General features: G+C 66.3%; 1 protein-coding gene across 1 annotated transcript in view; it reads left to right on the top strand.

Annotated features, from left to right (window-relative positions):
- Positions 1 to 2,764: 2,764 nt before the first annotated feature.
- Positions 2,765 to 25,971, top strand: part of ARHGAP23 (Rho GTPase activating protein 23) — a 29,217-nt gene continuing 6,010 nt past the window's right edge. The window contains exons 1-14 of the mRNA XM_032711302.1: positions 2,765 to 2,833; positions 15,577 to 15,756; positions 18,300 to 18,324; positions 19,087 to 19,179; positions 19,511 to 19,589; positions 19,822 to 19,876; positions 20,602 to 22,039; positions 22,344 to 22,499; positions 22,622 to 22,733; positions 22,835 to 22,892; positions 23,016 to 23,153; positions 23,252 to 23,551; positions 25,400 to 25,461; positions 25,757 to 25,887. Of these exons, the coding sequence (XP_032567193.1) occupies positions 2,783 to 2,833; positions 15,577 to 15,756; positions 18,300 to 18,324; positions 19,087 to 19,179; positions 19,511 to 19,589; positions 19,822 to 19,876; positions 20,602 to 22,039; positions 22,344 to 22,499; positions 22,622 to 22,733; positions 22,835 to 22,892; positions 23,016 to 23,153; positions 23,252 to 23,551; positions 25,400 to 25,461; positions 25,757 to 25,887 (2,878 nt within the window). The 5' untranslated portion in view covers positions 2,765 to 2,782. The remainder of the gene's footprint in view (positions 2,834 to 15,576; positions 15,757 to 18,299; positions 18,325 to 19,086; positions 19,180 to 19,510; positions 19,590 to 19,821; positions 19,877 to 20,601; positions 22,040 to 22,343; positions 22,500 to 22,621; positions 22,734 to 22,834; positions 22,893 to 23,015; positions 23,154 to 23,251; positions 23,552 to 25,399; positions 25,462 to 25,756; positions 25,888 to 25,971) is intronic.

Below are 25,971 nucleotides of genomic sequence, written 5' to 3'. Positions count from 1 at the left end.
GGGAACCTGGAGCTCCTCTGCTCCCACACGGGCAGGAGGTGGCCCTTGCAGGGGGCCTGGGGACAGAGGGGACCCACCGTGGGGCCTGAGGGTGCTGAGTGTGGGCAGAGGGTGCTGGAGTTGGGGCAGAGGGTGCTGGAGTTGGGGCGAGGGCGTCCAACTGCGTCACCGCAGGGAGGAAACGTCCCGTCACTCACATCCCACTGTTTGTTCCCTCCAGCTGCTGGGACAGTTCCCAAGGCCGAGCAGGGGACAGGGGTGATGGCAGCGATCCCGTGGGTCCCCCTCGGGTGCTGGCACACGCACGTTTCCAGAGGGCAGATCCCTCCATCCCACCCCTTGGCTGCTGGGGGTGCTGTACCCCAGGGTGATGGGTGCTGTACCCCAGGGTGGCTGTTCTATCCCCATCCCTGTCCTCCTCCCTGGTTGTCCCCTGCCCATCCTTGTCCTGGTTTCTGGATGTCCTTTGCCTGGCCTGGTCCCTGTGTTTCCCTGTCCGTTGCTGTCTGTCCCCTCCCCATCCCTGAACGTCCCTTGCCCCCTCCTGTTCCTGGGTGTCCCCTGCCCATCCCGCTCTGGGATGGCAAACTGCGGGAGCTGCCATCCAGGCAGGACATTCCCGTGAGCGGGATCGGCCCCCTGCGGCCTCTTTCCAGCCCCGAATTCCCGGTACTTCCGCAGCAGCCGCCGGCAGCTCGGTCATTTATTTGTTCTAGTGGTGCCGAGGTTTCTCCAGGCGCCCGAGGAAGTCGTTGTTGACACAGAACTTTCTTAATTGTGTCACGGAAAACTCTGCGCTTGGCAGCTGGGGTGTCCCGGGCCGGCATTCCCGGGAATGCAGAGTGGCACGAGCTGGCACCCCTGGGGCTGGGGGGGCAAACCTGGGGGTGCAGGCAGGGAAACAGCTGCCCAGGAGGGACTTGGAGGGTGGGTTGGGGCTGGCACTGGCGCTGGGACACCGTGTGGATGTGCCAGAGCCCTTGGCACGATCCCAGCTGCGCCGTGTCCATGGCATTGCCCTGCACGAGTGGAATGCTGTGTCCCTCTGGCATCCTCCGTGTGCCCTGGGGGTGCTCTGAGGGTTTATTCCAGCCCCTCACCGTGCATCCCTTTGCCCCACATGCCGTGGTCACCTTCTGCCACCCAAGAGCCTTTGAGGAGCCGTTTGCACCCCGAGATTCGGGTGTGGGAATTGATTTTCTCCGCGGTTGCTCAGGGGTGGTTTCGGGAGGTTCCGCTCCATCCAAGCGGCCTGAGCCGGGCCAGGCCCTCCTGGCTGTCCCCCTCCTGGCTGTCCCCCTCCTGGCTGTCCCTGTCCTGGCTGTCCCCATCCCTCTGTCTGCCAGCCCACGCTCTGTCCGTCCATCCTGCTGTTTCCCGTCCTTGCCGTTTCCTTTCCCTGTGGGTCTGTGTCAGCCTTTGTCCCTCTGTCAGCCCCAACCCCGGGTGTTTCCGTCCCCACCTCTGCCCGGGCCAGTCCCCGTCACTCCTGTCCCTCTGTCCTGGCATTTCCTGGCTGTGTGTCCTTCTGTGCATCGCCTGGCCTTGGCCTCGCCCTGCCAGTGCCTGTCCAGCTGTCCTTGTCCTGCTGTCCTGTCATCCCTCTCTTTACTCCCTCTGTGCCCGTCCTGGTCGGTTCTGCTCGTGGTCCCTGTCCCTCTGTCCTGGCTTAAATTGTCCTGGGTGTCCCCTGCCCATCCCTGGATGTCCCGTGTCCATCCTTGTCCTGGTTTTTGGATGTCCTTTGCCTGATCCTGGTCCCTGGGTGTTCCTTGCCCATCCCAGGGTGTCCCATCCCCATCTTTGTCCTGGTCACTGGGTGTCCCCTGTCCATCCCAGTCCTTGAATGTCCCGTGCCTGGTCCTGGTCCCTGAGTGTTCTGTCCCAGTCCCTGGGTGTCCCTCGCCTGGTCCTTTTTCTGTGTGTTTCCTGCCCATCCCTGGGTGTCCCATCCCTGTCCCTGAATGTCCCGTGCCTGGTACTGGTCCCTGAGTGTTCTATCCCTGTCCCAGTCCCTGGGTGTCCCTCGCCTGGCCCTTTTTCTGTGTGTTTCCTGCCCATCCCTGGGTGTCCCATCCCTGTCCCTGGATGTCCCTTGCCTGGTCCTGTTCCTGGCTATCCCCTTCTCATTCCCGGGTGTCCCATCCCGGTCCCTGAATATCCCTTGCCTGGCTCTTTTCCCAGGTGTCCTCAGCCCATCCCCGGGTGTCCCATTCTTGTCCCGCTCCCTCTGTGTCCCACCCCGGGCCTTGGGCGTCCCGCACCCATTCCCGCGTGTCCCATCCCGGTCCCTGGATGTCCCTTCCCTGGTCCCGTTCCTGGGAGTCCCCAGCCCATCCCGGTCGCGGTGTCCCCCGCCCGTGCCTGCTCTGGTTGTCGCGGTGCCAGCTCGGTGCCGGTCCGCGCTGTCCCTGTCCCGGTGCCGGTGCCGGTTCCCATCCCCGCCGCCCCGGTGCCGGTGCCCGCGGCCGGTCCCTCCCGCCGGGCGGGCCGTTCCGAGCCGCCCCGCGCCCCGCCCGCCGCCGCGGGCGCCCGGAGGAGGCGGAGCCGCGACCGGGGCCGGGGCCGCCGCCGGCCCAGCCCGAGCCGAGCCCAGCAGAGCCGAGCCCAAGCCGGACCGCGCCGCGCGGGGCCGGGCCGGGCCGAACGCGGCGGGACCGGACCGAGCGGGGCCGGACCGCAGAGCATCCCCACCGCACCGGAGCGCACCGGGCGGGGCTGCGCCGAGCCGAGCCGAGCCGTGCGGAGCCGGGCCGAGCCGAGCCCGCCCGCCCGCGCCCCGATGAATGGGATCGCCTTCTGCCTGGTCGGGATCCCGCCGCCCACCCCCGCGGTGAGCGGCACTGGGGGGACTGGGGAGGCGGGGGGGGCTCGCGGGAGCGGGGACTGGGAGGAACGGGGAGCGGCTCCCGGGGATGCTGGGGAGACTGGGGAGGCTGTAGGCTCGGGAATTAGGGGCTGGGAGGGAATGGGAGATACTGGGTGTAGGTTTGGGAGAGTAGGGGTTTAGGGAACCGGGCGATGCTGGGGAGGATGTGGAGCAGGGACTGGGAGTGCTGGGTATGGCGCCGAGGTCGGGCAGTGGGGCTGGGGGTTGGGTGATACCCCTGGGGGGTGAGACTGGGTCTGGGGCAAACCAGAGCCCTGGAACTGGGTTGTGGGTCAGGGCCAGCGGGACCGGGGGGGGGTCCAGTCACCCACGCGATGCCACAGGCAATGGTGGCCACGGTGACCTGTCCCCATTGCCCAGCCCCAGTGGCGTCGCTGTGGGCTGGAGGGGCTGTGGTGCCTGGATCTGGCCTTGGAGCTGAGGGCAAGAACCCAGGGCTGGGCTGCCCCTTCCCAGGACCAGACCCACAAACACCCACACGTCTCCTCCGAAACTCCCGGCTGGGCTCTCTCGCTGTGGCTCCGGCCGATCCATCCCTTCCAGCTCCCAGCACTGGGCAGGCAGCAACTCCCCAACGTGCCAAACAGCCCCTCGAGGTCGAATCTAACCCCCCTGGCATTTACTGGCCTGTGGCGTGGGCACTGGCATCGCCTGGCGCCGCTGGACTGGAGGGCACCGGGGCGATTCCCATCTCCCCATCTCCCCGTGGTGCCAAGGAAGGCCGGCCCAGCCGCTGGCTAAATCCCCATTTCCTGCCCGTTTCATGCCAAATCCCGGCGAACCCTTGGGGTGGGGATGGGGACAGCACCGGGGGGACCTGGGGTGGGGGGTCCGGTGGCCGGAGGGGGCCGGTGGTAACGCCCGGGCGGGGATGCGACCGCGGCGAGGGACTGGCACAACGCCTGCTAATTTGAGCAGAGGTTGCACGTCCTCGCCCCAGAGCTGAATTTGGCCTCTGTTCCTCAGTTCCTGGTTTTTTGAACTCGGCTTCCTCGGCCCCGGCCATGGGGCTAATAACCGGCCTCAAAGGATTAATTGGGGTGTGCGAAATGGCTCAGAGATGAGGAGCTGCTCGGCGAGCGGCTGAGCATTAATCATGGTTTCTCCTCAGATTCCTCCCTGCTTACTCCGTACCGCTGAGCGCTGGCTCTTGGGTTTTCGGGGGGTGGGGGGGTGGTTTGAACCTCGAAATCTGCTTTTCTGCGGCGTTTTGGGGGCGAAATGTACCCTCCTGGGTGGGCGGCACCCGGAGCGAGACCCAAGTCGCTGGGTGAACTTGGGGTGCTGGGTGACTTGGGGCGCTGAGTGACTTGGGGGGGGTGTTATTTGACCCCCACATCTGGGGAGGACGGTGCTTTGCAGTCCTCCAGCGAGGCTTTAGTGCTGTGTAAGCAGAAATGCTGCCCAACGGCCGCCCCTGGGGCTGCGTGGCAGGGGCTGCGTCCCACCGTCCCCAAACCTTCGTCCGGTGCCTTCTGCCCTCAGCCCCTCTGGGGCTCCTTGCCCCTGTCCCCCATTTACTGGCTCTGCTCGACAAATTGAGTTTCTTAACGCCTTTCTTTTTTTTTTTTTTTTTTTTTCTCTCCTTTCTTTCTGAACCCTGAACTTGAAAGACAGGAAAAGCCTGTGCTCGGGGCTGCTGCCGCAATCCTGCCTCGCCAGCGCGAAACCTGGCACCGGCGCCGGGCTGGGGCACGCAGCTGATGCCACCCCGGGGTCCCGCTGCCCACCTGGGGGGGTTTTGGGGGAGTTTTGGAGGGGGTTTTGGAGCCCTCCAACCTCTGTGGTTTAACCTTGACCTGTGTCATGTGCCCGGCACCTCTGGCACCCGTCACTCGCGCCGCGGGGGGACTGATGGGTGATGTGTGATCCTAAACCCCCCCCCCGGGGCTGGCAGCGCTGCCTGGCACCATCATCCAGCGTCAGCTGCCAAGGAACCACTGCTGGGCGTTATTTAGGGCGTGGGTTTGGGGACCATGGGCCGGGGGGACAACTCTGGGTTGGGGTCAGTGTGGGTGCTGCTGCGGTGCAGGGGGGTGCTGCAGGAGCAGCTCCTGGGGTGCTCTGAGACAGAGCCAGGGGCCCTCCCTGAGTTCATACAGAGCCACTCACTGGGAGAAAACATGGAGGGATGAGCGGGGGGGTCATGCTGGGAAGCTGCCGAGCCCCGGGATGGCCTTTTTATTCTCATTAAAGAGGGAAAAAAAAAGGATTAGGTTTCAAGTCGGTGCCGTCCCATTAATAAACCAAGTTTGTCTTCAGCAGGCAGCAAGACCTGATTTAAAAAGGAGTGGAGATAGATGACCTATTTTAAGCTCTCAAGTTGGAAAATATCGACCTGGCCGCCCGTGGCCCGCGAGCAGCGGGGCCGGGCCCTGTCAGCCGCTCCAGGCTGTGCCTCCCGCTCCCAAAACCTTTCCAGGAGCCAGCCCCGGGTTGGGAAGCAGGGTGGCTGCTCTGAACCTGCTGCCGACCTCCGGCTGCTTCTCCCCGGGAGTTCATTAAGCCCCAGGAGTTCATTAAGCCTTCCCTAATTGCCCGCCCCGGCCGTGCTGCGCCGGGCACACCTTCGTGTTGCAAGACCCGCCGTCCAACAGGGGATTCCCGCCGGGATTGGTCTCCCTGGGGTCCACGGCCCTGGCAGAGGGTTGGTGTCTTGGGGTGGGAGGACACTGGGATGTGGGGTCGGCCCCGTTCCCGAGCCACGCTGGGGAAATGGGAGCTGGAGGGTGAAGATGGAGCAGGGCTCTCCTTAGGGAAGAGGGGCTGAGTCACCACAAAGTGGCCAGAACGAGGCACCGGTGACCGTGGGGACGAGCCTGCTCTTGCCCGGGGATGGAACCCAGTGGAGTCCCCCGTCCTCAGCTTCCTTGAGACCCTGCTGCAGCAGGAAGGAGCTTGGCATGGCAGGAGCCAGCACAGGGGAGGGAATAGGTCCCTGCCATAGCCCTGAGCCCTGGCACAACCCCGGGGGGCCATGTCCCCCCTGCCACGGGCAGCCAGGCAGGTCTGGGGGCTCTGCAGCCCCCCCCCTGCTCATCCACCACCGGTGGCACCCCCAGACCTGTCACCGCACAGCCCGGGGTGTCCCCCCCGCCGTCCCCCCGAGGGCAACAGTGGGTCCCTTGATGGGCCCGAGCGCGTGGGGCGGCCCCGGGGCGGGTGGGCCGGGGCTCGGTGGCTCTGGGGGACAATCGGGCCATTGTGGCTCATAGTGGCTCTTTCTGTGCCGCGCCGGGCGGGGGCCGGGCTGCGGTGCCAGCGCTTTCGGGGTGAGCCCCGGTCCCCAGCGGGGCTGGCGGTGACTGGTGTGGCCCCAGTGGCAGGACACCGCTGTCCCCGGGCGGGGAGGGGACGGAGGGCAGGCGGGCTGGACGTTTGGCCGCTGGACGAGAGTGGGCAGCGGAGAAATGTGGGGCTGCTCCTGATCTCAGGGAAATGTTGGGCTGCTCCCGATCTCAGGGAAATGTGGGGCTGCTCCCGATCTCAGGGAAATGTTGGGCTGCTCTCGATCTCAGAGAAATGTTGGGCTGCTCCTGATCTCAGGGAAATGTTGGGCTGCTCTCGATCTCAAGGAAATGTTGATCTCAGGGAAATGTTGGGCTGCTCCCGATCTTGGGGAAATGTTGGGCTGCTCCTGATCTCAGGGAAATGTTGGGCTGCTCCCTATCTGAGGGAAACGCTGCTGGGCCTTGGTGCCAGGGCACTGGGGCAGCGTGGTGTCCCCAAAGCCGCCTCCTGCCCATGCTGTGGCTGGAGGGAGGCTCAGGACCCGCCTTGGCTCTTTATTTTCACCACCCACAGGGATGTGGGATTTGGCGCTTCCGTGCATCCCCCCCATCCGAGCGTTGCCCGCCCTCCCCAGCCCTCAGGAGCTCCAGGGGGGTCCCCCACATGGGTGGGGGGTGCAGCCCCAGCCCGGGCCCCCCGGCCTTGAGCGGAGCAGAGGCTGGAAGGAGCAGGCAGCCTTGCCCTGACCTCCCCGGGTAGGATTTTCCGCCGTGGAGAAGCGGGAGAAGCGGGAGCGCAGCGCAAGGTGCCTCTCGGAGCCGCCGCAGGAAATGGCTCATTGTTAGCCCAGCTGAAAAAAACAGAGACCCAAAAACTTGCAATAATGAGGCCAGCTTCTATTTGAGGGTTTCCATGGGAAAAACAGGAAACGGAATCCTGTTACTTTTCTAGGGCCCGCTGCCGATAACGCCGTTTTTAGGATGGGGCAGAGAATAAGGAGGAGCCGGGGATGAAGGCAGCACCAACATGGTCTTGTTGGTTCCACTTCCTCATGGACTGGGAGATAAACTCCTCCTCGGTGTGGCTCTGGCTCTGAGTTTCCCAACCTCTCTGGCATGGGGGCCATCGGGAACATTCCCACTGAGGTCGGACCTGTTGTGGCTCCAATGTGTGTCCCCAGCCCTTATCCCTGTCTTGGAGCAGCTTTCCCTGCTGGCACTGGGTGTTAAGGGTAATCCCTACGGGCTGGGGACCTGGGAGACCCAGGGTAGGGGCATGGAGAGACCGCAGGGCTTCACAGGCTGTTGGTGACATGAACGGGGTGCAGTGTCCCCCAAAGTGCCTCTGGCCGGCCTGGGATGTGGCCCTGGGAAGCCCTGAGCGTCTGTGGGTCTGTCCCCTGTGGATGTCTCTGCTGTGGGGCTGGAGGTGCTGTGGTGGGCTTCGGGAGAGCCAGGACGGAGCCGTGTCCTGCCCTGGATTTGTGACATGAGTGGATTTGTTTTGTGAGCGGAGGTTCCACGTGGGCACACCCACTTCAGTCGTGACCATGTTGTGGTCACCAGCAGGGCTGTGAACGGGGGCAGTCCGACAATCCTGGCCCAGGAATCCTGCCAGGGATACCAACAATAGGTTGGGGAGCAGCACAGGCAGAGCCACGTGGCCAGAGAGCCACAGTGGGCACCAGGGCTGGCAGGGAGAGAGGTCAGGAAAGGGGATGAGTCTCTCTGGCCACATTCCCAAATTTCTCTCCATGTGGCAAGAAGGGCCCCCCCAGCTGGGGTGAGCCAGAGCCCTCTGGAACTGCTGCTTTGAGATGTGTCAGGAATGAGATCCCTGTGGAGCCTGGGATGGTGTCCTGACGTGGAAGCTGCCAGGAGGGAGCTCAGTTTGGCCACGGGACGGAGCCACAGGGGACTGACGAGGAGTCCGGGAAGGAGCTGATGAGTCTGAGTCTGTGAAGGAGCTGATGAGTTGAGTCTGTGAAGGAGATGATGAGTTGAGTCTGTGAAGGAGATGATGAGTTGAGTCTGTGAAGGAGATGATGAGTCTGAGCCCATGAAGGAGATGCTGTCAAGATAAAAGTTTGCCTTGGGAAGGAACCAGGCGATTTCCTTCCCTGCGTTAACACCCAAACCGGAGCGGGAGGAATGTCCAAGAGGCCGTTCGTGGCTCCTCTGCTCCGCTTCTCCCTGGCTCCGGTGTCACCTGGGCAGTGTCACCCCCTTCCCAGCTGTGTCAGGTGATGGGAATGCAGGTGTGTGTCCTTGGCTGGGCAGGGGACTCCGGTGTGGGGTGGGATTTGGCAGTGCCCGTCCAGCTGCTGGATCTCCCACGGGACCCCTGTCCTGTGCCATTCCTGGAGCTGAGGATGGGGACCCCCCCCCCCAGCCCGTACCCGAGCTGTGGGTCCCAGTGGCTGTTCCCAGTTTCCCTGTGAGGTCTGTGGGGCTCAGCCGTGCTGGGAAGGGCTCAGGGGGTGCTGCCTTGTGAGGCTGTGGGAAAAGAGGCTGTTGGGAATCTCGGTGGGTGCTCGGAGCAAACCCTGCTGGCATCAGCAGAAAGCCATTCCCAGGATTCAGGATTCCCACCCTCCCCCTGAATGGTGCATCCATCCTGGTAAGTCCCTGCCCAGGCTGGGACATGGCACAGAGGTTTCCTGGGGGGCCCTTGGGGTTCTGTCTCCATCATTGAGGTGTCTCTCTCTCCTGTTCCCAGCGCTGCTGCTCCCACGTGGGATGTGCATCTGCTCCCCGGGGCTCCCAGCCTACCTTCCTCCCATTCCCGGGGGGATACAGCAGTGTGGCACTGAGGGAGGGGACATCCTGAGGGGCAGGGGTATCCCAGTGTGCAGGGAGCATGCGCTGGCTGTGTACAAGCCAACGAGCACACCCCCAAATCCCCTCTGAGCTGCAAAGCTCCTCAGCCCTGGTTCGAGTTAAAGAGAATTAAAATGCTTTCTCCTGCGGGTCCGTAATCCCAGGGGCTGGGGCAGGGCCAGGAGGGATGCCCGGATGCTCCCGACGTGGTCACCTGGGTGCTGCCCCCCGTTCTCCTGCCACCTCATCCCCCAGGTCAGGTCCTGCTGCTGGAGCATCCCCACCCTGCCCAGGGTGCCTGGCGGGTACAGGCAGCCCCTGCCTGCAGGGGAGCCTCAATCTGGGCTCTTTTTGGGGGTGCTGCCTGGGACCGAGGGGTGTGGGTGGGACCCCCGTCCCCCTTCCCCATCGCAGGTAGGAGCCAGCAACAGCTTTGCCATATAAGGGCTGGAAGTCGGTTATTGTCTCACCAGGGCTTTCTCCTCCTCAAAAATCCTATTAAAACCTCATTTTTCTGACCCTAATCTCAGCTGACCGTTCGGGAGGGATTAGTGTTTGCCCCCACCCGGCCCCGCTGGATCCGTGCTGGAGGAGCCTCCTTCCCGCAGGGAAGTGGTGCCGGAGGAGGGTCGGTGGGTTCCGAGCCCAGCACCAGCAGCTGCCTGTCCCTGTCCCTCTGTCCCTGTCCCTCTGTCCCTGCCCGAGGGGTGACGTTATCCTCGCCGCATGCCAGGGCCAGTGATGGCCCTGCTGGCAGAGGCCGCAGCTGGTGGAGCCAGGACATGTCCTCATCTGGGACCACTGGCTCCATCCTGGGATGTCACTGGGATCACAGCAGGGGTGGGAGAGCTCTGGGAGCAGCAGGTGTGTGATGGGGGGGTGGCATTGGTGTAAAATGTAAAAAAGGCCCCCCCAAAGAAGGCGTGTTTTAGGGCACACGTGCCCTGTCTGGGACCACCAGCTCCGTCCCGGGGGTGTCACCGGGGTCTGAGCAGGGTGGGAGAGCTCCAGGAACAGCAAGTGTGGGGCAGGGAGATGGGAGACACCCCCCCCCAGTACAGGCAGGGGTGGGAGCAGAGCCCATCCCCAGCTGGAACCACTGGCTCCATCCTGGGAGCGTCACCAGGGTCTGAGCAGGGCGAGAGAGTTTTGGGAACATCAGGTGCGGGGTGGGGGGGTGGCAGTGGTGTAAAATATGGAGACCCCAGTACGGTGAGGCAGGGAGGGCAGGGGGCTGCCTTCACGCAGCCCCTCCGTGCCTCAGTTCCCCTTTGTGGAGGCGATGCTGGCAGGGTCCCTGCGACCCCCCCCCTGTCCGTGTGTCCCCGTCCGTGTGTCCCCGTCCGTGTGTCCCCTGCCCGCGCGTGTCCCGGCGTGCCGGCAGCGGGGCCGGTGCATGCCGGGAGCGCTGCCTTCCCCCTTTGCTCCTGTTTGGCTGCGTATTTAGGACACTCCTGTGCAAAACACAAGTATTTTGGAAGGCGTCCAGGCAGCGCTCGCATTCCTCGGGGTGGAATCTGCCCCCGCGAACGCCGCCTGACCTTTCCCGCTTTGGGCTGCGGGAACGGTCCCAGGGACCGTCCTGCCCTTGTGCCCCCACCCCAAGGGGTTGGGGACCCCGTCCCCTCCCCACACCCCCCCAGGCTGCCCGGGCACTGCAGGAAAGGCCGAGTGGAGGTGGCAGGATGGGGCCTGCTGTCTCCAGTGCTGCTCCAGGACCCCCGGGGGCACCCAGCCCACCACACCGGGCCCCTTTGCCCCCTTTCAGCTGGAGGGTGAAGCCCCCCCGGGCGCTGCTCGCACCCACAGCCCCGTCCGGTTGCTCCGGCCGGGCAGCTCTGCGTGCTGGGACGTGCCAGCCGCCTGTCCCCAGGCTGGGGCGAGGGCACGGGGCTGTCCCCGGGGTGGCTCCCGCGGGAGACCCCCGGCACAGGCGCCGGGTGACATCAGGGTGGCCCCGGGGCGGAGCTGACGGCGGGGATTTGGCTCCCACGTTTCCCCGTCCCCGTTTCTCCCCGGCGTGGAGGCCCCGCGAGGGTGCCCTGGGTGTGCTGGGGGTGGGCAGATGGGGGCACGGCTGCCACCGAGCCGCTCAGTGCAGCCCCTCCGGCGGGGTCGGGGTGGGCGCTGGGGCTGTTTCGAGGCGGAGCTGCGGCACCTTGGCCAGGGTGGGCGCTGGGCACCAAAGCGTTGCCAGCGTGCAGGGGGTTCGTGTGTGTCACCGCACCCCGGGACTGTCCCCTCGCTGGTGGCCAGTGCGTGGCATCACCCTGGTGGGCTGAGACCGAGGGTGCGGGGGGGTGGTGGCAGAGGAGAGGAGGGGGTGAGACACACGAAGGGGGGTGTCTGGCCCCGAGGCTGCGGGCTGCAATCCCAGCAATGCCCGGCATTTCCCCGGCGTGGCCGCACGTGCCTCTCCTCGGCCTCCAGCACGGCAGGAATGCGGCGCGGGACCCCCTCGTGCGGGGACAGGGACGGGCAGCGCGGGGGGAGCCGGGGCAGGGGGGCACTGCCCACCCCCAGCCCAGGCCCGGGCTGGGTGTCTGCGGGTGCCGGGCTCGCCGAGGTGCTGCTGGTTTTCCTTGTTCCTCCCATATTTTTGCTGCCGTGGTGGAGAGCAGGGGGAAAGGGGGGCACAGAGAGGGGCTGTGGGGTGGGCTGGGGAAGGGGATTTGTCCCCGTGGAGCAGAACCAGCGGGGAGGGTGGTTTGTTGTGCCTTGTGTCCCCAGTGTTGACTGGGGAGCCCGGATCAAACCGTGGGGGCTGGTGGCTCTGTGCTGGGGGGACAACAGGGACCTGCAACCCTGGGTGTCCCCAAAATGGGCGATGGGGCTGTGGGGGGGCTCTTGGTTCAGCTCCTGGTGGGAAATGCCCTTGGAGCCACCACTCTGAGCAGAGAGGGCCGGGGGGGATGTGTCAGTCTCTGGGGTAACATTTTTGGCCTCCAAAGGGCTGTTTTGGTCTCCACGGGGCTCTTTGGGTCCCGAGGGTGCTGCACCAGCAGAGCTTGGGGCAGGATATGTGTCTCTGCTGCCTGGACTCTGCTGGATGCCGGGGACAGAGAGGGGACCCGGAGTGTCTGAGAGCCCCCACTGGCTCCCCCCTGGCAGAACCCGGTGGTGGCAGGGAGGGGACACTCTGCACCCCCAGGCTGTCCCTCTCCCTGTCCCCGGCATCGCCCGGTGCCCTGCGGAGAGGAAGGAAGGAAGGGGCCGGGAGGAGGGAGAGGAGGAAGCGGGGAGGGTGGGATGCTGCCCGGGGTGATGGAGGAAGAAGGGGGTGGATTAAAAAAAAAAAAAAAAAAAAGAAAAAAAGAAGGAAAAAAACGTAAAAAAAGAAAAAAAAAAAAAGGGAAAGTCCTGGCAAAGTGACACCGCAGGCGGGGCGGGGGGGCGAGGGGGCTGGGGGCGGGGGGCTGGCTGGGGGCGGTGGGCTGGGCACTGATCCCTGCCAGCAGCTGGAACCCCAGCCCGCCAGCCCAGCCGGGACGTGTGGCTGGTTCATCCCTCCATCCATCCCTCCCTCCCTCCCTCCCTTCATCCATCCATCCATCCATCCCACCCTCCATCCATCCGGGAGGCTGGGGGGGTGGCTGGGTGGGGGCTGCGTTGCCGGGGGGGGTTTGTGAGCGAGCGATCGAGCGGCGATGCGAGTGTGAGCGGCACCGCCGGACCGGGAGCTCCGCGCAGCGCCCGAGCCCACCCGGGGGGGGCTGCCGGGACCCCATGGAGGGGGTGCCGACCACCGGCTGAGAGCCCCCCCCCCAGCGCAGCGGGATGGTGGAGGAGAGCGCGGGCGGAGGGGCGCGGAGGGGTCCCTGCCGCCCCCCGCCAGCCCCCAGCCCCAAAAGGCTGTGGAGCGTGGAGCGCTCTGGGAAGGGCTGGCGGCTGGAGCGCCCCGTCGGGGTGGATTGCAGCTCGCCCGAGCCCCGCTGCATCTGGCTGAGCAGCCTCCGCCGACACGCTGCCGCCCCCGACCCCCGCCCGCCCCCGGCCCCCCGCCCCGGCCGCGGGGGGAGACCAGACAAGGGCCGCCGGGTGAGAACCGCGAGCTGGGGGTCGCGACTGGTTTTGGGGGGGGCGGGGGGGGCGCCTTAAAGGGATGGGGGGTCCCACGGGGCAGGGTGGGGTGTGCCCGGGGGCTGTCACAGCCTCCGGGTTGCGGTGTGTCCCCTTCGTCCCCTCCCGTGCTGGGGTCGGGGGTGGGGGTCCAGGCTCCTGCTTGTGCTCCCGGTGCCCAGCTCACTGTGTTTGGGAGGGGGGGATGGATCCTGCCCTCCCGGGGTGCAGCGAAAACACTCCTTTGTTCTGCGGGAGTGGGACACTGGTGGGAATTACCTGTCCCTTCGTGTCCCCGTGGGGGTGGGGAGGTGACATGGGGTACAGGGACCTGGTGACACCTCTGCTGGGGGGTAAAGGACCTCGCGGGAATTAGGGTGACTTGGGTGGGGGCCTCTGGGTGTCACAGCCACTGGCACAAGCTGTGCCAAGGATCAAGGGGTTCCTCCCCATCCCCGCAGCCCTCATGGGATGGGGGCCCAGGAGAAGTGGGATAAGGAGGATGAGGACACAGCTGGTGGTATCGCAGCAGAAACCACCAGGATGAGGTTAAATAAAGCCAAAAATCTGGGAGGAGGAAGAGGGCTCTGAGGACAAACGGCTGAGGTGACAAATTGGGTGCCAACCCCACTGCAGGGGGGGGACACAGGAGCATCTGCAGGGCCGTGAACCAGCGTGGGGGGGGATCCAAACCCGCGGCTGGGGGGGGCTTTGTAGCCCGACAAAAGCTTCAAGTCAGGATGGGCGAGGAGGGAAACCGAGGCACGGGGCGGGCGGGACGGTGCCACCGCCGCACCCGGGGACCGTGTCACCGTGTCACGGCCGCCACGACAACAGCGGGGACTCGCCGCCGTCCCCGCCGGGCCGGTGCCGCCGTCGGTGTCTCCTCGGAGCATCCATCCTGCCCTCTCCCCCAGGCCTGTCTGTGCCGGTTAAAATCAGCGAGGGCACATTCAGCTGTCAGCTTAAAAATAATCCGGCGAGCCGGCGGCCGGCACAATGGAGGGCGCAGATGGGCCCGGGCGCCGCCGGGATGCTCCGGCCCCGCCGCCCGGGGATGGGGGTCCCGCGGGAGTGTGGGGTGCCTGTTGCCATCTGGGGTTGGGTTTTCCGTTGGGATTGAGTGGCACAAGGCAGGGGGGAGTGGCAGGGGGCTTGTGAGGGGTTTTGCTGCCTGTGCGGTGTCGGGAGGTACTGGGGTTTTTTGGCTTTCCCGTGGTGGGGTTTGGGGTGTTCTTTCTGTTCTGGGGTGTGGGAGCACCCGAAGCGGTTGTGCCCTCCCTCCTGGGTTGTGCTGCTGCACACACCCCCTGGAGGGGGTGGGTGGGTGCGATGCCTCATGCCAGAGGCACGACCTCACCCCAGGGACCCCATCCCCAGGAGGATGGGACCCCCATTCCCACCGTGGGCTCCGTGTGGGACGTGCTGGACAGGGGGTGCAGCCTGGCCCCGCCGAGCTGCCCTCAGACCTCCCCACCCGTCAGATCTCCCCACCGGCAGCGAAAAGGCCCACTCAGCACAGGCACAGACAAAGGCTTTTTGTGCCTTGTCCCTTTGTGTCCCTTGTCCCTGTCCCCTCCCCGCTCCCCATCCATCGCTTCCACCCAGACAGCCCCTGAATTTTAACACCCTCGTCCCAGGATGGGCTGATTCCAACGGCTGCAGCAGGGAAGGAGCTGCCGCTCGGGCAGGATCCCGGTGGATCCGCTGCTCTGCCTGTCCCTCCAGCTCCCAGATTGCCAATTTCTCCTGTTTTAGCAGAGCTGGGTGCTCCCAGGGCATCAGGCAGAGCCCTCTCCTCCCCTTGGCCACGGAGCTGCTCCCTCTCCAGCTGGGCTGGCGGATGTGCAGCCAGATGTGCAACCAGATGTGCGGCACAGGGAGCAGCACCGTCCCTCACCAGGGCTGTGCTAAACCCTCCTGAACCCAGCCAGGGTGTTGGGACTCCTGGATGCCTCTCCCAGCTCCCTGCCTCGGTGCCAGGAGAGATACCCGTGGCTGCTCCAGCTCCGCCACAACCCCATTACCCCTCCCAGCACTGACACTGGGAGCTGTGGGATGGAGCCACATCCCCTTTGGCCCCATCTGCTGCTCTGGGCAGTGCCCCTTGCCAGATCCCAACACGGTGCCAGGTCCCTGCTCCGGCTCGGGAAGCATCACTCATCCCACCACCTCCCGGACAGCTCCTTCCGACTCGCCCAAGGTTATTGCCACGGCATCACCAGAAGGGACCTTTTGTCCCCAAGTCCCTCAGCCATCCGCCCCCATCTCTCCTCCTGGGTCCCATCCAGACCCCCAGGCACAGCTCGTTTATTTTTATTTCCTTTCCATTCATCTTCTTCCCAAAGGTCCCACACGAGGAGTCTGGGGGGGGATGCTGCTGGGGTGGGTGGGCTGTGGGGGCTGGAATTTGCCGCTGGAGGGCTGGGAATAGGGAGGAATAGGGATGGGGGGGGTGTCTTAGGAGTGGAGCAGCCTTTTGGGCAGAGCTCAAGGGGTGGGCACGTGGGGGGGCTGGACCTGTACCCCCCCTCCCCTCTCCAGAAGTGACATCTTGTCCTTGTCCCCCCCTCACAGCCGACGCCGGGCCGGAGAGATGGAGCATCCCCGAACGCCAACGTGCCCCCAGAGGGGGGGTCCTTCCCCTGGGTGGGCCCCAAGACGGTGGTGCTGCGGAAGAGCTCCCAGGGGGGGTTTGGCTTCACCCTCCGCCACTTCATCGTGTACCCCCCGGAGTCGGCCGTGCACTCGGCCAAGGTAGGAGGACCAGGAGCTGGGGGGGCCTGGGGGGGTCCTGGGGGGGTCCTGGGGACGCTGGAATGGGGCTGTGGTTGGATGCAGTGTTTGGGCTGGGGGTGGGCAGGCAGGCTCTGGGAGGTGAGGAGCGAACCATCCGTCATCACCTGCTTTGTTGGGGTTCCTGGAGCTGCCCCCACCCCCCACGGGTGTCCCTGGAATGGAGGAGCCCCTGGAGCTGCTGGGAGATGTGGGAATCAGCAGCACCTCTGGATCCTTTTGGGATGGGACACGGCTGCTTGTGGGAACAGAGAGGATCCCTCGGCCCCGAAGGATGGCTCCAGCATCCCTGGGAATGGTAGGAAAAGGCACTTCAGAGCCCTCAAGGCCAGCAAGGCCCAGTGGATTTTTGGGTCCCAGGCTCCTGGCTGTTGGTGGGAGCCTTCCAACTGGATCTGCCCCAGGATCTGTGTCCAGTTGCAGCCAGACCCTCTCCAGGTGCTGCTTTTTGGGGGGACTCAGCCCTGGGTTGACCCTCCTGCACCCCCTGAACCACCAAGAAGCCCCAATCCGGGCAGCACCTTCCCCCCACCCCAGATGGAGGGATCCCATGAAAAACCACCCAGCAGCTTCCAGCCTGGATGGAGCCCTCTGCACCCGAAGGGACGAGCCAACTCTGATCTCCTGGAATTTGGAATCCCCTTCTTGCCCTGCTTCCTGCGGCAGCAGCTTTGTGTGGAGGAAGGGAGAAGAGTCTGGGAGCCAAGTGATCCGTCACTGCTCCAAGCCTGGATGGACCTGGATGCTCCCCATCACCCCTGGAGCTTCAGAGCTGCCCCACGGCTCCGGCTGCCCCACGGGCTGGCGTTGGCAGACAGGGAACTGCGGTGGGAAGTGAGTCACAGGGTGGGGAGAACCGACTCACCGGAATCCCCGCTCAGCATCCTCCGTCACGGCGCTTTTCCCAGGCTCCTCGTATTCTGCTTCCCCAAAATCCTTCCTGTCTTCCCGCCCTCGGGAACACGGACCTGCCCCGTCTCCGGCAGCGTCGCCCTGGTTCTGTCGTGGGAATGGCCTGGAGCTCCTCCAGACCCACCCGCTCGCTCCCGCCTCTCCAAAGGATCCTCCAGGAGCGAGGGGATCGATCCTGCCCCGCTGGGCACCTGGGCCGAGCCCTGCCGCGTGGGAAGGAGCCGGATCAGCGCCGGGAGCTGGGGATGCTCTTGGAAAGAGGCTGGGAATAGCTGCCGGCCGCGGAGCCGGCGGGGCAGGGCGCGGCGGGGCTGGCTCAGCACCCGCGGGGGGCCGGCAGCCGGCCAGGTCCGGGGGCTGAGTTTCGGTGGGTTGACTCAGCAGGGAGGAGGGTGACGGTGCCGGCGGTGCCGCCGCGTTCACCGCGCGCCGCGTTCGGCACCGCCCGGCCCTGGGAGCGCGGCTGTCGGGATGCCCCGGGGGCCGGGAAGGGCTCTGGGATGCCACGGGGCGAGGAGGGGCAGGGAGGGGGTGAGTCCGTGCCTCCAGGGGCTCTCGGTGGCCCTACGGTCCTGCCCTGGCACCGGTCCTGCCCTGGCACCGTGGCAGCCGCTCCTGCGTGCCGAGGCCGTGGAATGTGGCTCTTCCTTCCCACCACCGGGAGTGATGGCTCCAGCCCTCTCCTCCTTGCTGGGAATGTCCCCCTGTTACACTGGGAAGGACACTGGTCCCTTCCCAGCACCATGGAGGGACTTGGTGCCCTGGGGACATTAGTCTGTGTCCCCGCTGGCTGGGGGACAGGGCCAGGCTTGTGTCCCGCCCCAGAGATGGAAGGATCTGGCACTGGTGGAGTGAAAATTCCCGTCCCAGCTTCCTGGGTCCCTCCTTGGGACACGTGTGTGGGACTGAGCAGCCCGGGGTGCTCCATGCCTGCTTTGGGGGCTCAGCAGTGTGGATGCAGCACCCTGTGTCCTGTCCCAGCCTGGGGCCCCCCTGGGCAGAGTGGCTCTGCTGGGGGGTCCCCACGGGTGAATGTGGGATAGAAGGGTGGGGATCCACCAGCACAATTCCCACCCCACGGGGCAGATCCACGTGGCTCCCAGGGCTGTCCCCTGCCCGTGACTGGGACAGAGGTGCAGGACCCCTTTACCACCCCTCTGCAGTGCCCACTGCAGCCCTGGCAGCCCACCCCAAGCAGTGGGAGGCTGCAGAGATGGGGAGGGACAAGGATTCATCCCACAGATGGGATGGATCCCTCCCCTGGCACCGCACCGTGGGGGCTCAGGCTCTCCCTGCCCAGGCTTGGTGGCCCTGGGCGAAGGGTGAGATGCCACCCTGGAGCCCCTTTCCCACTCCCCTGCCCCAAAACCGGCCCCTTTCCCGTCAGCTGGGCGCGGGGGGCTCCGTTAGATCCCACTGCCCGCCGGGGCCACGTGGGCGGCCGGGATCCGTTGTCAGGAGGTAATTTTAGCCGGGGGCGGCGGAGGCCAGAGGGACGCGCCGGCCCCGCCGGGGGCTTCGTGGGGCTGCCACCCCAAACCCCCTGTCACAGACTCCACCACCAAATCAACGCTTTTCTCTTCTCTTGGCAGGAGGAGGAGAATGGGAACCGAGCAGGTGAGCGCTGGCACTGCCACGGGACGCCCGGGGTGGGCGCGGGGGGCACGTGGCTGTCTCGGGCCACAGCGGGCGTTGCTGTGGCTGTCGCTGTCACCACAGCCTTAAATTTCAGCTGGAGGGGAAGTGACACAGTGCTTTGGCAGCACTTTGGTGGCATTTGCGCCCTGGAGGGGCTCGGTGTCCCCAAACCTCAGGAGGTTTGTTGGACATCACGCCCTGGGTGGGGGGGGGAGGTCTGCCCGCAGTGAAGGGGGGGCTGTGGAGTGGCCAGTGCTGGTCCCCGCTGAGCACGGGGTGTTTGGGGACAGGGACACGGCCCCGCTGAGCTCCTGGAGGCTCCCGGTGACGTGAGTGAATGTGAAGGTGTCAGAACGGATCGGCGCTGGCGCGGTGACGCGGCGCCGGGGCCGCGCTCCCCGGGGAGCCGGTGCGGGCGGCGCTGCCAGAGCTGGCACCCAGCGCCCAGCGGGGCCGGGGGGCTCTGACCTTGTGCTCTGGGTGGTCCTGGGGGGGTTTGGAATCCCTCGTGGGCTCCGTGCCCACCCGGCACCGGTGGCTTTTGGTCTTTCACAGGGGACTGGGGGTGACGGGGACCAGGAGCTGCCCCGAGTGTTGGGCTTCGCCCTGGGCAGGATCTGTGCCCGCAGGGCAGGGCTGGGGGAGGCGAGGGGGTGACCACGAGGGGCCAAACGTGCTCCTTGCCGTGGGGTGGTCCTGGCTGTGCCGGCAGCTCCCTGATCGTGTGTCCCCACGGAGCAGGTCCCCCCCGGAGCCGCCTGGAGCCCATGGACACCATCTTCGTGAAGAACGTGCGGGAGGACGGGCCGGCCCACCAGGCCGGGCTGCGCACGGGTGAGTGGGGACACGGGGCTGGAGATGGCCCCAGGCTGCTCCTGGGATCCACGGGATGCTCCACCTCCTCTGCCAGGGACTTCCTTGCTTATTTTACTCTTTTTCTTGCATTCCTTCTTTTTTCTCCTCCCTCTCTCTGCTCCCTGTGAGTGCTCTGCTCTCTTGCTCTGCTCTGAGCAGTGTTGGGGTCCCCGTGGGTCGGGCTGGTTTTGGGGTCTCCATGGCTCCTCTTGGCAAAATCCCTGTTCAAAGCCTGCCCTGAGTGACCGTGGGGACATCCAGGTGCCACCACTGCCTCGTGGTGACACTGTGCCCTCCTGGGGCTCTGCAGGTGACCGGCTGGTCAAGGTGAACGGGGAGAGCATCATCGGCAAAACCTACTCGCAGGTCATCGCACTGATCCAGAACAGGTGAGTCCCCTTCCTGCGGGTGGGAGGTGACGGGATGGGGACACGTCACAGCAGGCACTGTCCCCCGGGGTGTCACTGGGATGAGAGGAGCCCTGAGGCAGGGAAACAGGGACAGGCAGTGACGAACTGTCACCGTCCCGTGGCGATGGGGACGTTCATCTCATGGGGGTGAGATTGGGGGCAGGTGGGGACCGACCCTGACTGACCTGACCCCTCTGTCCCCTCTCCCCAGCGACGATGTGCTGGAGCTCTCCATCATGCCCAAGGATGAGGACATCCTCCAGCTGGTGAGTTTGCCGAGCAGGTTTCAGGGACACTTGGGGACACTTGGGGACAGGGCTCCATCAGCATCCCGGGAGGATCAATGGGTGCAGAGATGGAGGTACCAGGGGTCCAGGAAAGGAACATGGGGGACTTGGCCTCTGTTTTTTGGGGACGTCCTCAGGCATAGCTGGAGGATGAGTTGCTCTGGGTCTCAGGGTCTGACTTACCCTTGGAGCACCCCGGGTGACTCTGCTGTTGGTGAACTGGGATCTGGGGGTGACAGTGGCCCTGCAGGGTGGCCTGAGCCAGGGGGTGTGAGGGGGACTTCTCCTGGTGCTCCTCTGGTCCTGTCTTGGGTATTAAGTGACACCACTGCTTGTCCCCAGCCTGGGGGTCCCATTCCCATGGAGTTTGGGGGGTCTTATAGCCCTGGCAAGGGGGAGGGTGTCTCCCATCTGTGCCTGCTCCAGGCTCTGGGAATCCCCCGGCGTGGAGTCAGAGGTGCCTGTGAAATGTGAGATGGGAGAGCTGGGCCGGCCGTGCCGGGGTATTTTAGGAAGGAGGGGAGGGGAGAGTGGAAAGGCTGGGGTTGGTGCTGGGGGGGGACACCATGGGAAAGCAGGACCAGGGTGGCAGGAGCCAGGTAGGGAGCACAGCTCGGGTAGGGAGGAGCAGAGCTCATTCCTACAGTGGGAATGGGGGGATTGTGACCCCGTCCCCCCACCCTGACCCCCCTGTCCCCTCACAGGCATATTCCCAGGATGCCTACCTGAAGGGCAACGAGCCATACTCCGGCGGGGCGCAGAGCATCCCCGAGCCCCCTCCCATCTGCTACCCACGGAAGACGTACCCCTTCCAGGCACGGGGTGCTGAGCCCCCCCCGGGCCAGCCGCCGGACCCCCGCGCCCACCGCCCCTCTGCCACCGGCCCCTCTGCCACGGGCCCCCGGAGCGACGCCGGCGGCAGCCCCGCACACCGCCCCGAGGATCCGCAGCCCGGGGGTCCCCCCCCGCGCCCCCACGGCCACCCCGGCTCCTTCTCCCGCCCCGGCTGCCCTGGCAGCGCCGCATCCTCCGTGCCCGACCGCTACGGGATGCCCCCCGCCGCCACCACCACCTCCTGCCACGCGGCCCCCAAGCACCTCCCGGAGCACCGGACTCACTGCGGCTTCCAGGAGGCCGTCGGGGGGCTGTCGGGGGCCGGGCGGCCCCCCCGGGACGTGACCCAGCGCGTGCCCGGGCGCCAGGAGTGCCAGCAGGCTCTGTCGCGCTGGTTCTGCAGCCGGGAGCCGCGGCGCAGCGCCTCGGAGGAGCGCCGGCACGCCCTGCCCCGCTACCGCAGCGTGTCCCAGGACCGCCTGGGGGGCTCGGCGGGCGCGGCCCACCGGGGGTGGCCCCACAGCGCCTCGCACGACACCCTCCTGCAGCCCACCCGCGAGGGCTGGGCCCCCCGCGCCCGCTCCGACCACGCCCTGGGCAGGTACGGGCGCTCCATGGAGGCGCTGGAGCCCCGAGCGCTGCTCCCGCCGCACCTCGACCGCTCCGCGTGGCCCCCCGAGAGGCTCTGCCGGGCCGCCGGGAGCGCCGGGCAGCCCGTCCCGCACGGCTCCTTCGCACCTCCCTCCTCCTCCTCCTCGTCCTCCTCGCGGGAGCCGGCGCCACCGGTACAGAAACACCCGTCGCAGCCCAACCTGCAGAGCGTGGACGACTCGGGGTACATCGGCTACCGCAGCTACAGCCCGTCCTTCCAGCGCCGCACGGGGCTGCTGCACGCCCTGTCCTTCCGCGACCCGGCCTTCGGGGGGCTGCCCACCTTCAGCATCGCCCAGCGGGCCGTGGCCCCGCTCACGGACAGCATGGTCACCCCCCTGCCACCACTGCCCGCCGGCCCCACGGCGGGCCCCGCCGCGCCCCGGGAGCAGCGGCCGGAGGGCGGCCGAGCGGCCGAGCAGCCCGAGGAGCGCAGGGAGGAGGTGGTTCTGCGGCAGAAGCCGCCCACGGGGCGCAAGATGCCGGTGCCGCTGCGGCAGATGAACTTTGTCTTCCCCGAGGGGGTGAAGGAGACGGACATTTGCGAGCCCTCGGCCCCCGGGGGCAAAGGGGAGAGGCCGGTGGCCGAGCGGCCGGGCCGGCGCATGGCTCCCTTGGCAGCCCCCGAGGACTCCCTGGCATCCATCCCCTTCATTGGTGAGTCCCAAATAGGTCTGGAGGAGCCACAGGTCTGCCCTGTCCTTCCCCTGCTTGCTCCCAGGGAGGGACCCCTGGGCTGGATGGGAAGGGAAGGGCTGGAGTAGGGATGGGGGGTGCAGCGGTGCTGCGGGTGAGGGTCTGGGTGCACCGGCAGCTCCTGGCTTTGCCGGGGGTGGGAGCGTGTCCCCCCCGCCTGACCCAGGCACCTACAGACCCACCACGGGGCAGAAGTGCTGAGGGGTCCCGGCAGGGTCTTCCCCTGCCCCAACACCCCCTACACCACTGCCCACCCCCCTGACAGACGAACCCACCAGCCCCAGCATCGACCTGAAGGCCAAGCACGTCCCAGCCTCCTCGGTGGTCTCCAGCGCCATGAACTCGGCGCCCGCCGTCGCCACCAGCCCCTCGTCACCCACCTTCGCCTTTGCCCTGTCCCGGCACTATTCCCAGGACTGCAGTAAGTGCTGGGTGGGGGGAGAACCATCCTGGGGGCCGTGGGAGGAGCAGCCCCCCACCCCGGAGCTGTGTCCCGTGCCCCTGGGCTGACCAGGGTGGGCTTTGCCCCCCTCCCCATCGCAGGCAGCATCAAGGCCGGCCGCCGCTCGTCCTACCTGCTGGCCATCACCACCGAGCGCTCCAAGTCCTGCGACGACGGTCTGAACGCATTTCGGGATGAGGCCAAGATCCTAAGGTAGGGCTGGACGCACCCCCCTTCCCGGTCCCACCACCCCCTCTCCTCCAGCTGTCATCCCCTCCCCACCGTCCCGCTGACGAGGGCTGCTCTCCCCCCAGGAGGATGCCCAGCCGGGTCCCCAGCCTCCGCATGCTCAGGAGCTTCTTCACCGACGGGGTGAGTTGTGTTGGGGGTCCTGGGGGTGCCCCCAAAGAAGGGTTGCCTGGTGGGGTGCTGGAAGAGCAGGGAGTATGGATGGCACCCAACACCTCCCTCCGGTCCCCCCCCCGCCCCCCGCAGTCCCTGGACAGCCTCGGCACGTCCGAAGACGCCCGTTCCAAAAGGCACTCGACCTCCGACCTCTCGGACGTCCCGTTCAGCGCCGTGAGGAAGGAGGGCTGGCTCCACTGCAAGCAGATCCTCACCAAAAAGGGGAAGGTAGGCGGGTGCCCCCCCGGAGCCCGGCGGCCGCGCGGGGGGGACGCTCCCCGCGGGGAGCAGCCCTGAGGCGCGCGCCCCGTCCCTTGTGCCCGCAGAAGGTCGGTGGAGGTCTCCGGCAGTGGAAGCGCGTGTTCGCCGTGCTGCGCACCCACTCGCTGTACCTGTGCAAGGACAGGCGGGAGGCGGTGACCTGCGCCCCGGCCCCAGGTGAGGAGGAGCCGCCGATCAGCATCCAAGCGTGCCTGGTGGACATCTCCTACAGCGAGACCAAGAGGAAGCACGTCTTCCGCCTGACGACCGCTGACTTCTGTGAATATCTCTTTCAGGCAGAGGATCGGGAAGACATGCTGGCCTGGATCAAAGTCATCAGGGAGAACAGCAAGGCTGAGGGCGAGGTGAGAGCCACATGGGGCTCCCGGCTGCCTCTGGCTCTCCCGGCACTAACCGCCTCGGCTCTCTCCGGCTCTTTGCCTTGTGCTGCTTCCCCAGGCCACGGCCAGGCCCGTACCGTGCTCGCAGGGCGGCGCGGGGGCTCGCGGGTGCCGTGGCATCCAAGAAGAGCGTGGCCCCGTGGCCTCGGCCAGGGTGGGGTGTGCGGGGTGCTCAGGGTGCTCGGCGGAGGTGCCGTGGCTCTCCCTGTGTTCGGTGTTGGATCTTGTTGGATCTGCTGGTGGTGTTTTGTTGTTTGTGTTTGGGACAGGAGCGCGGTGGCTCTGCCCTGGTGTGCCATGGTGTGACGTGTCTCTGCCATGGTGTGATGTATCTCTGCCATGGTGTGATGTATCTCTGCCGTGGTGTGACGTGGCTCTGCCGTGGTGTGACGTGGCTCTGCCGCGGTGTGTCGTGTCTCCTTTCACGGAGAGAGGTCTGGGCTCGGTGCCCGCGTGGTGCTGCCGGGGCTGGCGCCGGGTCAGGGCTGAGCCCTCGCCGCGCAGCCGTGGGCTGTTCAGTGTGTTGCTCGGGTCTGAGATGGGGAGAACTGTCCCTGGGGGGCCGTGGGCTCCAGAGGATGGATGTGCCGGCGCTGGGCTGGCTGTGCCGTCCCCCCACAGGGCTGTGGTGGCTCGGTTTGGTGTCGGCGATTGTGAAGGGTCGTGTCAGGCTCCGACCCCGTGGGGCGCGTTGAGCTCGGAGCAGTCTCTGGTTCTCGGTGGCACAGCCCTGCACCGGAGGGTGCTGTGGGCCCGGTGAGGGCGGCGGTGCTGGTGTTACCAGGTTGGAACACGCGGAGCCATCTGGGCAAACACCAAAGTTGTGGAGCTGTGGTGCCTCTTGGTGGGGCCGGGATCCCACAGGGATGGATCCGTGGCTGTGGATGCTGTGTGGAGCAGGGCTGGGATCCCGCAGGGATGGATCCGTGGCTGTGGATGCTGTGTGGAGCAGGGCCAGGATCCCACAGGGATGGATCCGTGGCTGTGGATGCTGTGTGGAGCAGGGCCAGGATCCCTCAGGGATGGATCCGTGGCTGTGGATGCTGCGTGGAGCAGGGCCAGGATCCCGCAGGGATGGATCCGTGGCTGTGGATGCTGCGTGGAGCAGGGCCAGGATCCCACAGGGATGGATCCGTGGCTGTGGATGCTGTGTGGAGCAGGGCTGGGATCCCTCAGGGATGGATCCGTGGCTGTGGATGCTGTGTGGAGCAGGGCCGGGATCCCACAGGGATGGATCCGTGGCTGTGGATGCTGTGTGGAGCAGGGCCAGGATCCCACAGGGATGGATCCGTGGCTGTGGATGCTGCGTGGAGCAGGACCAGGATCCCGCAGGGATGGATCCGTGGCTGTAGATGCTGCGTGGAGCAGGGCCAGGATCCCGCAGGGATGGATCCGTGGCTGTGGATGCTGCGTGGAGCAGGGCTGGGATCCTGCAGGGATGGATCCATGGCCGTGGATGCTGCGTGGAGCAGCGGGTGTGCCTGGCACAGGTCGGTGAAGGTGTCTGTGTGCCGTGGGGGGACAGGCGTGTCCCCAGGCCTCCGTGTCTGGCTTGGACACGTGGCACAGAGCGATGGAAGCTGCAGTGGGGTGGCGAGCGCTGGCGGGCACCGGCTGTTCCACGGCAGCGGGGACCTGGTGCTGCCCTCCCTGCTCCTGCCTGGCCGTTCTGGGGCAGCAGGGACCCGAGTGCTGCCCTTGCCTGCTCCTGCCTGGCCCCACGTGGTGCCTGGCAGAGCGTGGACTTGCCCGGGGTCTCCGGCGGACGCGCAGCTCAAGCTCTCCCTTCCCCTCTTCTCTCTGCCTCCCCAGGACCCCGGTTTTGCCAGCCAAGCACTTATCAACAAGAAGTTAAACGACTACCGGAAAGTGAGGTACGGACCGGGGCGGTGGGCTCCGAGACCCCCGGGGCTTTGGTCACCTCAGTTTGGCAGTGACGGAGCAAATCCAGCGGCTCCCAGGATTGGCTCCGGGCGCTGCAGGGTCCCGCTCGGCCGAGGTGGCACCTGGCAAATTTAAGCAGGGTTGAAGCAGCTCGGTGCTCCCCAGGGGTCTCCGTAGGATGCCAGGAAGCCCGGGAGCGATGCCGGCGTTTTACCGGGAGGTTTTTGCGCCGGGCTGGTGCCCCCCCGGCCCTGCCCCACCTGAGCCCCCCCGCTCTCCCCGCAGCCCCGCGGGCACCAAGCCCGACTCCTCCTCACCCAAGGGCCCTCGTGGGCTGGGGATCCGAGCAGAGTTCCTGAAGCAGACGGGAACCAGCGCGCCCCGGTCCCCCCGGCAGGATGCGGCCGTCACAAAAGGTGTGTGATGTCAGGAGGCTTCCTGAGGAGGGGGGGTCTCCCCCTGGCACTGCCATCCCTGTGGGGCAGCAGGGATGCTCTTCC

The sequence above is a fragment of the Chiroxiphia lanceolata genome, chromosome 26, assembly GCF_009829145.1.
Source record: "Chiroxiphia lanceolata isolate bChiLan1 chromosome 26, bChiLan1.pri, whole genome shotgun sequence".
NCBI lineage: Eukaryota > Metazoa > Chordata > Aves > Passeriformes > Pipridae > Chiroxiphia > Chiroxiphia lanceolata.
The sequence above is the reverse complement of the archived record's forward strand: the minus strand, read 5'-3'. Positions and strand labels throughout refer to the sequence as shown.